Below are 9,830 nucleotides of genomic sequence, written 5' to 3'. Positions count from 1 at the left end.
TGAAAAGTTAACCTTGATATTAGTAGCTTTAAAAAGAAGTGACAGATTAGGGACTGGTTTATAACTCCAGCATTTTTTTTTTTTTTTGGATAGCCTGTTCCTTGGTGGCACTGTGTCCAAGACCGTAAAATATTATGGGAGGATAAAGAAGAAAACAAGGCTTGGTTAGAAGAAGCAACATGAGAAAAATAGGTAAAATGAGAAAGGAAGAATCTAATTCATATATATAGCTTATGAAATAAGGGGCCAAGTAATGTATTTGAAATCAGATAAAAATGAACAAGCCTTAGAGACAAAATGGAAAGGGACCTATTATGTTACTAATAGGGTAAGTCCTCTAAGATATTAAATAGATGAGTGCAATGGTAAATACAAACGGCTTCATGGTTCTCAGATGTCCCCCTAAGGGCCCAAAAAATTCTGGAATCTGTCATGAATTTGTCAAGAACACAGACACAGAAAATGCCCCAAAGAAGAACCTCCAGCGCCTGTTCAGCCTGAGCCCCCGCACTCACAGCCCGCCCCAGCGCAACCTCAGCTCTCGGAAGCGAGGGGGTGCAGCCCGCGGGGTGTTTACCTCCCGCATGGCTGCAGTAGATCTGTTTATATGCTTGCATACTAACGGGGCTGGTTTATGCTTCGAGTTTTGCTTATTTTCTATTTTCGTAGGGCAACAGATTTTACTACAGCTCCCTGAACAAGCAACAGCTGACAGAGTCACGGAGCAGCAATGCAAACTCTGAGGCAAGGCGGAGGAGTTGAGGGCTCCTGCAGTTGCAAGGATTTTTAACTTGGCTTTTCACTCCATATTGATAGCTTTGGTCTTTTTATAAATTGCATTAATTTTAGACATTTAACAAGTCAGATAATGACTGTGAAGTGTTTTGGAGAACTAGAGGCAACCACCTTCAGACCTTTATGGGTTTTGAGGCCAGACCAGAAAGCAAATGCCTGCACAGAGACTCCCTGCTCAGTCCTGCTCCTGCCTGGCATCAGGAGCTGGAGACTGCCGAAGGAGAGGAGGAACAGTGACCTGCAGGCCAGTGACATGGCATTGCTATTGCTAACAAGGCCATGAGCTGTGCATTAATATACAGGCTTCATTGTTACATCTTGCCTGTTTGGAGCTTTATTGTCATTATTTTATTCTGTTTTACTGGAGTCATCAATACCATTTGCATGGCTAGATAGCTAGCCTATGTCCTAACCTGCCTCAGTCTTGCATAACTTGCTCCAGCTACTTAATCTAATAGTAATAACTTAAGACCCCAAATTAAAAATTGTTACAGCTCTTAAGGGAGCCTTGAGTATTATAGCTCAAGATCTGGATCCACCCAGATTGGGAAATCATAGCTGAAGCTTTGAAAAAAAGTGCTCTAAAATTACAATAACTGAATGAACTCAGTAGTTTTATTCACTTACAGGACAATCCTCTGAGGAGGAAAAACTTGAGGAGAAGCAGCTAGCCCTAGTGTTGAACTGCTGATTTCAGTAATGACCTTTTAAACAATTTAGCAGGAATTTAGAAGGGAGGTCAAATAAGAAAGGAAACAGAAAGGAGGGATTGAAGCAGGTGGGAGACTAAGTCAGTAGCTAGCCAGTTAAAATTTGAGAGAACTGGGGGTTAAGGACACGTATATGTGAAGGTCTGAGCTGAAGCATAATGGATTGTAAATTACTATGACTGAGCCACAGTAGAAGTAATACTAGAGAAGGGTGTTATATAAGTGTTGGAGGATACTTACACCTAATAGCCAAAACTTAACTGCTAAGCCTTGCATTTCTTTAAAGAAAAAATTATAAAAGCCATATATAGTGGATAAGGATGGTAAAAGTCTGTACAGAAATGGTATAACCAGTCATATTGTGTAATTCTTCCCTTCGCTGTCCCCCACAGCTGTTTAGCTGCCTCCACACATCGCAAGCCCAGCTCTGATACTGCACAGCTGCATAACCTTGGGCCAAACTTCTGAGCAAACTGCTAAGTTATGAGATAGCCTGCAAGAAGATAAGAAGGGCAAAAGCAGGGGGAGGAAACCTGAGAGCTTTGGGTTAAATCAAGCCATTAATATCTACAGTGAAAGCTGGATGAAACTGGGTTTGAGCATCCTACCCATATGTTACCTTCTTCAGAAATGGCCAGCAGTAACATTACTGACACACCTGAGCTACACCAGGTGACAGTGATATCGAGCTATCTAAGAACAAGATGATGCTGTACCTGTGTAACAGACTGGAAAAGTGAAAGCATGTGAAATCCTCCCAAGGACTGGCAAACTCGAGACACCAGTGACCCCACTCAGTCTGCAAAAACCAATAAACTCAGGGCACCAAGAGGCTGCCAAGGTTGCCCAGGGCCACCAGCACATAGGAATCTCAGTCGTTGTGACTGCTATCTGCTGTGAAGGATGGCAGCTGGGCGCCTGTGCACTCCCTGCTGTGGGAGCTTTTAAAAGAGGGCTTGAAGGTAGTGCACACCCTCTGGTCTGGGGTGGCCAGGGCTGGCTCTGTGGGGCACAGGCTGGGGAGGATGCAGGTACATCAGGGCTGCTCTATGCCAGACAGACAACTCCTGGCTTAGGTTAGTTTAGAGGTTCAGGGGAGCTGCAATGCTTATTGCAGTCGGGTGGGTTGGTGCAGCTCAGGGGTTCATGCCTAAGCATCACCCTGTGCGAAAAGCTGAGGGAAGGAGGCTGGGAGCTGAAATTTCAGACTTCAGAGAGTTGGTTCAGGCAGAAAAGCTTCTAGAGCAGCTCTGCATTTCCCAAATGTACAAGGCTATAAGAGGCAGGAGATGGTAGGGACTGAGGGTCCCTCATGAAGTTGCTATAGGAGTTGCTTTGGGGCTTAAAAAGCAGATTAATTTATTCTCTCAAACTGAAAAAAAAATAGATATTTTTTTCCTTTCTCTTTCTTTTTTTAATAAAGAAGCTTTTCTCATCTTCCTTGCACCCAGGAGACTAGCACACAGCTCTTGACTTCAGCTCTGTAGCCTGGCCATGCTTTTGGTCTGTGTTAAGCTTCTTCAGCAGTCAGTAGAAAAGCTACCTGAAAAGCCAGCAGGCCTTGGATCCTTCCTCTACCCTCCTCCGAGCTGGCCCTACATACAAAAGTGGAAAGCTGTTGGGGTTGCGTGGTGACAGGCAGCGGTGCAAATGTCTGGAGAAAACAGGGAGGAGTTATCAGCTGGGAACTAGGTGAGGGCAGAGCGGGCGGTTTGGGGGCTGCAAGGGAAGAGGGGAAGGAAAGAGCCCAGTTCTCGTATTAACTGATAACATTGAGCGCATTAATCAGCGAGTGAAGCTCATCCCTTACGCTCTCCAGGGAGTGACAGATCGTCTGAGGGCTGTCCAGGAGCTCGATGCTGTGGGTGTAGGGCTCGTATTTCACCGAGAAGGGCCGCTTGATGTGTGCTGCGTAGGTCCTGCAAGGAAAGGGTGCAGAGGGCTTGGTACAAGAGATGGGTCCTGGGTCTCCCTCCTACCCATCACATTTACCCAGATCACAACAGGTTAATGCCTCCTTTAGGCAGAGTTGTTAGGTTAGCACAAAAGCTCTGGTGTCACACCTTTCCAGCTCCACAGGACTACAGCAGTAGCTGGAATCCCTCCTGTTCAGCAAGGAAGACCATGAGTTTGACTGTGGGTTTCTGTGGGCTGAACACATGGGCTTGCATCAAACGGGAGGGTACACTGAACTGGTCGCCTCAGTGGCCATTCCCAGGCATCCCCTACTTCAATTCTTTTCCGAAAATGCCAAGGAGATTTAGAAGCTAATTGCAGGGAAAGCCCAAGGTATTACAGTTTTATATTTCTAAATCCTTTCTGACATTCATTTATTGACTAATCTCTGCCTGGGGAGGGGGGAACTAGCTGCAAGCTGCCTTAAGGATGGATTTGACAGGCAATGGTTCAGGCCAGGGTGAGAGGATGGGAATAGTGTCACTGGAGCCATATGCTTGAGCAAAGTTGCACTACTGTACCCAACACCCACTGGAGTCTGTACGTCAGTGATAAGCCTGACTTTACCTCATACCTCTCAAGAGCAAGACCTTGTTGCTGCCTTTCTAATGAAGAAGTACATGGTCAAATGAAAACAAATCAAGAGTAAGGTTTCCCCAAAGTTCCTCATGTTCACCGCCAACACTGAGATCTGTACACTTGACAAAGTAGGGATTTTTTTCTTTGGTGTCTGTGTAAAGATGGAGCTGGAAATCTATATTTTGGTACTCATGGCTACAATCTCATGCTGGAAAGGTCTGGGAAGATGAAGGGACAAACAGCACTAGCAACAGGCATGCTCCTCGCCTCTGCTGAGGCTTCACCCTTTCGCTCCTGAATTGCTTAGCTTAGGGTACCCTCTTGTGGCAACTGCGGGTCTGCTCTGGCGCAGGGCGCCGGGAAGTGCATCCCTTTCCCGGAGGAATGTTCCTCTGCCTGGTGCTGCCTGTGGCGGGGAAGCCCAGTCCCAAATTGCTGGGCTTTGGGAGAAAACACCAGACAGAGCCAAGGGGCAACATGGTCAAAGCCACATGCTGGCTTTTGCAGGGAGCTGCCACGCTCGCAGGGAAACAAAACCAAGTGCAAATGAAAGAGGTTTCTGCATACTCACATCGTGCACCTCCTAAAATACGTGGTTTATCTCAGTTTTACCAGGCAAGGTGCAGCTCACCTCTCTTATTAATGCTATCAGCCACAGCGGGGACTCGCAACATTGCTGCCGATGGTTGGAAGCTTGCCCTCCAACGTGGTGTGTTCACTTGACACCCTTTTGAAGCGTACAAGTACGAGATGGGTGCTGGAATGGCACTGAGGGAGTATGTCCACCCTAGAAAACTGGTGGGAAGTTTTCTTTCTGGGAAAATAGGCTTTTCTTGAGGGGTGCCACCGATACTCAGGTTCATGGTGGCAGCTGGCACTAATGCAAAACATGTTTTAATGTTTTCACCTCCCAGAGTAAGGTCTATGTGGTCTCTGAGCTCTTTAAAGAGGATCATTTACAATGCTTATCACTGTCAAAACCCTCTAGCCTAATCTTGGCAGTGTATTTTTCCTTTGTAAATGCAAGGAAATGACTCATTAGGCAACAGTTGGGTTTTTTTTAAGCAGCCTAGTGTGTGTGAGAGGATGGGCTCCCCAGGTGCTTGCTTTTGTGCAGCTGAACTCCGGGCTGTATGAACAGTGCAAGTGAGGTCAATAAAAGCAGAAGTTGAAATACATCAGTCCTTGCCACATTATTTGCATGAAATACCCCACTTGCAGGAACTGCAAAGTCATGTACATTGTGTAATACTTCACCTCATCCTATTCCTTTCCTAAATTAAGATAAAATGGTATAGGCAAAGTTTTCCTCTGTCAGTCAAATTTTAAAGGACTGAGCTTTCCTCCTGTGGGCAATTCTGGGTAGGACCAAGAAAATACCTATTTGTAGAGCTGCCCTTCTCCATTCTGTTTGCAGTCCCATGGGATTGGGAAACCCAATTACACTGGTGGCATTCTGTCTGGGGTCTGCTAACCCATGTTAACCAATCTAGGGGTCAAAAGTCCCTTTTTTTTCCTGTGAATAAATCTATCTACACCAAGCAAATATTTTTTTGTTTCTGTACAAGCTACTAATAATGCCTGTTTTTTTGGTTTTTTGTTGTTTGTTGTTTTTTTTTTTACTGGGTGAATGATGAATAGGTAAGCTGCCCAGCAGCTGCTCAGAAAGACAAACATCTTTCTGCATTCTAAATTCATAGAATGCCACTGTTTTGAGCAGCTATTCAGCCTTCTCCTAAAATGTTCACCCACAGAGCAAACTTTTACATGATGTGGAAACCCCTGTTTCAGAAGGACACATGCTAGTGAGATGCTCCCATGAAGGATAGCCAGTACCTGACCTGTATCACTTGGCCCTTCTGCAACAAGAAAGCAGAGAAGGTCCTGGTGGGTGGTTTGGGTCTCCAATTTCTGGACCACTAGCCCTCTGTTATGTTGTTTGGCCTCTCCTGGGAACTGGAGATAGTAACTTCTTCCTGTGAGAACTATGCAGATGAGCTAGATTTGTCCTTCTTCTTGCTCCCTTAGCCTTGTCTCCAAGAGTGCCTCCCACTCCATTCCATTCCTCCACACCCACAGCCTTGAGTCCAGCATATTTTTGGGGGGCTCTTGGGCAAATCCAAGGGGCTGAAGTTGGACCCTGTAGGAACTGGAGAATCACTTTACTTTGAAAGATCTGGCAACAGTTTCCAGAGTACTTCTGACCTTGAACTGAAAGCAGCCATGGTGTCAAGCCCTGTTTCAATATACCATAGCTTCATTTCCTTCTGTTTGGGTCTCTCTCACTGTTCAATCCTACCTCAGTTTACTTTTGGCATCGCTGAAGCTCTCAGACACAAAATATACAGGCTGATAGTTCTGGTCCTGGTAGGGCTGAACAGCAGCAGCATCAGGGTCGAAGTCCCGCACCTCTGGTTCATCTGACAAAGAGTGCTATGGACACAGCAGAAAAACGCCAGCATGAAATTAAAGGGATTGAAGAGCACATATGTGATAGGCAGAGGAGGAGAACAGAGCAGGTAAAGTCATTGAAGCTGAGCAGAGAAAGAAAGTTTTTTGGTGTATAGGATCTAGAGCAGGGAGGCAAGTTATGCTGGGACTTACTATGAGCTCCCCGTAGGAAGACAGGAGCCCGGCTCCATAGGCTTTGACTATGCCGTTCTGTCTGCAGAGCCCAAACTCCACTGTAAACCAGTAAAGCTGTGAAAGGAGAAAGAGAAATGCACAGGGGACACAGCTCCACATCTTCATCAGCCTGTCACTTCTGAGCCCTTGCATTGTGGCTGGAGTCTGGGGTTGTTTAAATGAATGAGCACCTGGCACTTTGTCCCCAGTCCTTACCCTGCACCCATCACTGCCAGAGCAAAGTGATAAACTAAGTTGCTGCCATGCTGGGACAGATGAACCTGTCCCTGGGTCCCCTGCGTGCCTGGCTGCTGCGCAGTGCTGCTGCTTGGTGCCCTTGGAGCAGGATGGGTCACCTTGCCGAGGGAGAGCCAAAGGAAGTGGACGTCATTTAATCCCATCCCAAAGAGTCCCAGCAGTACTGTCATTAGAAATACGATGCCTGATGATACCCTGGTGCCCGAGAAAATTGGGTTAATGTGCAAGCGAGCTCTGCTGTTTAACTGATCTCCACTCTGCACAGTCATCATGAAAGAGCAGGGTTGGGACAGCTCAGGTAGGGGCTCTGAGCCTGCAGATCTGAGGAGACCAGGCTGAACCAGTCCCTTGATACCGCAGAAGTGCTGCTGGAGGGGTTGGAGCCCCCATTCAGCAAAGAGGAAAACTTACTGTTGCGAGTTTCTCAATTTCTTCATCAGTTGCTCCCAGAGACGCCAGCCCAATGTCCTGGGAATAGAAGGGAAGGGGTGAACATCAGGACAGATTTGTTCTGAGGGCCTGACAATGCATGGATTCCTCTGCTTTATTGCCTTGAGACAACAGAAACTGTTGCCCTGCATTGCCATGCATCTGCTGGGGCTTCATTGTGCTCAAACTAAAACCACTTTGCTGTGGAGTTTGATATTTTTATTCTGTATTAGGGTTCTCAATCCATCACTAGGGCTCCTGTACATCATGTTTAATATAAATAAATCCTAGAACAAGAAGGGTTTAGGTGACGAGACCAGGGTTGGTTTGGGTTCCTACCTTGTGCCCTGCCCTCTTGGGGATGAGGAAGCAGATGACCATCTTACCTGAGAGAACTGGGCAAATGTCTTGTCGGCCAGCATCGGGACGTGCCCCAGCAGCTCGTGACAGCAATCTCTGCCGATGCCCAGGGGAAAGGAGGAAAACACAGTCAGAAGCAGACAGAGTTTGTCCATTCAGGAGGAAGGTTAATTACTGGCCAGGTGGGATGTCTGGGCAGGGGAGACCATCAGGGCTGGGTGATACTCACGGCTCGGGGGAGTGCATGGGCGAGGACGCATGGCGGATGTACTGCGTGCACTGGAAGACGCGGAAGGCCAGGCTGGCAAGGAAGTCCCGCGCCGACAGCAAGCCAGCCACTGGCCGGAGCTGGAAGCCGGTCCTCTCTGAAACAGCACATACCATCTCTGTGGGGGTGCAAGGCCCATGGGATGTACCGGTGTCCCGTGTTCCCAGCGTGGACAGCAAAAGCATCAGTGCTGAAAACTAAAGGGTTTCTGCTGTGCCAAGCCTAATCTTTTTGCTCCTGCTAGGGAGCAACATCTGCTCTTTAGGTGCTCAGTGGGATCATTTGAAGAGGGGCTTGACCTTCAGTTGCAGCCCATTGTGTTTAGCTGCAGTCCCCATCACCTGGGGTCTATCCCTGTCCTCTGTGGGCAACGCATAAGCCTCCACCACCTCTCCTCCCAAGTCTCAGCTCAGACACTCATCCTTCAGGTTTGGGTTTCCCAACTGTATCTGCCACCACTGTGCAGACCTGGGACATGGGTGCCCCAGGCTTGTACCCACCTTTCAGGAAGCGGGAGACCTCCTCCAGCTGGGGGATGTTGTTCTCGTTGTAGCCGCAGAATTTCTCCAGTAGATTGAAAGCTTCAAGGTACTCCTTGCAGGCATGGGTGGGGTACAGGCTCTTCAGGGTGCTGTACACCTCCTTCCTTCAGGATGAGAGGTGGCAGACATTCAGTGGCTTAACGTGTCTAGTCCTCTCCTGTCCTCTGGTTAGAAAGTACTCACGCCTCTTCCTTTTGCCTTTCTCCACCACTAAGTCTGTCTGTGCGCATTGATTAGGGGTATGTAAACATACAGACACACATCCAAACGAGCCGCAAAGCCAGCAGTTGTATCTGCACGGACCTATTTCTGACTTTGAAGGTCAGAAGATTGCCTAAAATGTATTAACTGGAATTAAAATATTCCCTGCAGGTTAGCTTCTGAAGTTGCACAATGAAGACAGTCAGTATAACCAGGAGATTACCTTGTTTAGGAGCCTGTGTACTCAGCTCCTATAGCTCATATGGCCTTGTTTTCAGAGATAATCCTGCAGCAACACTCTTGGAAATAATCATGTTCAAAGGAAGTGTTTTCCTAAGTGAAGCCAGCAGGTTCCATGCAGATATTCACCACAGGCCTTGTACTTCTTTCTGCAGCTGTAATAACTTCCCTTTACTTGGAGGAGCAGCCTCCAAGCCAGGTCCACTTAGAGAAGTGGGACTCCACATTATCTACCTCACTCTCTGGGGAGGCTCCTTTGGAGGAAAATCCTGGGGGCTGCAGTATGAAAGTGCTCTCAGTGAAGCTCCAAGAGAGGAGGAGACAGAGCATCACTGTTTTGAAGGTAGCTTGCTCTCCCGGATGCAGTCCCTACCATAAGACTCCATGCAGTGAGTTGCTGGATTTTATAACAAATCATCAATTAGGATGCTTGTACTCCTGATTCATTTTTCAAGAGGTCGTGCCCTAACCTCTCAGGTTTTGACTCCCAACCTCTAGTGGTGAAGCCAATAAATGCCACAGAGTAAATCAGCGCTCACCAGGTAGCGATCTCCTCCGCTGTATACTCCACATGAGGGATTGGGTCCCCACTGCAAGGCAAACGCACCGTTACTGACAGCAGCAGAGCACAAGCCAGGCTTCTCTTCCCTCTGAGAAGGAAGCACTTCGGAGAAGCTCTGCATGATGTTGATCAATCTTCTTTAAACCAAACAAAGGGGTGCCAGGAAAGACAAAGCCTTAGTACTGGGTCATTTGTACAGGTGCAACAAATACACAGACACAGAGGAAAGCATTAGTCTAGCCAGAGGTTATAAATAGACAAGGAATGAGCAAAAGCTTAGCAGGCATAATATTACAATATTATCC

General features: G+C 47.3%; 1 protein-coding gene across 2 annotated transcripts in view; it reads right to left on the bottom strand.

Moving 5' to 3' along the window:
* Nucleotides 1–1,001: 1,001 nt before the first annotated feature.
* TH (tyrosine hydroxylase) overlaps nt 1,002–9,830 on the bottom strand; it is a 21,424-nt gene continuing 12,595 nt past the window's right edge. Inside the window, exons 6-13 of one of the 2 annotated variants that reach the window (XM_026850579.1) lie at nt 9,503–9,553; nt 8,481–8,626; nt 7,942–8,098; nt 7,739–7,808; nt 7,335–7,391; nt 6,645–6,740; nt 6,340–6,473; nt 1,002–3,424 (exon numbers count right to left, since the gene is read on the bottom strand). In XM_026850579.1, coding sequence (XP_026706380.1) covers nt 3,265–3,424; nt 6,340–6,473; nt 6,645–6,740; nt 7,335–7,391; nt 7,739–7,808; nt 7,942–8,098; nt 8,481–8,626; nt 9,503–9,553 — 871 coding nt within the window. In that variant the 3' untranslated portion in view covers nt 1,002–3,264. The remainder of the gene's footprint in view (nt 3,425–6,339; nt 6,474–6,644; nt 6,741–7,334; nt 7,392–7,738; nt 7,809–7,941; nt 8,099–8,480; nt 8,627–9,502; nt 9,554–9,830) is intronic. The other variant, XM_026850580.1, reaches the window with a different exon arrangement.

The sequence above is a fragment of the Athene cunicularia genome (genome assembly GCF_003259725.1).
Source record: "Athene cunicularia isolate RWA chromosome 5 unlocalized genomic scaffold, athCun1 chr5_part2, whole genome shotgun sequence".
In the NCBI taxonomy this organism is placed as follows: domain Eukaryota; kingdom Metazoa; phylum Chordata; class Aves; order Strigiformes; family Strigidae; genus Athene; species Athene cunicularia.
This window is presented reverse-complemented; position numbering and strand designations above follow the sequence as displayed.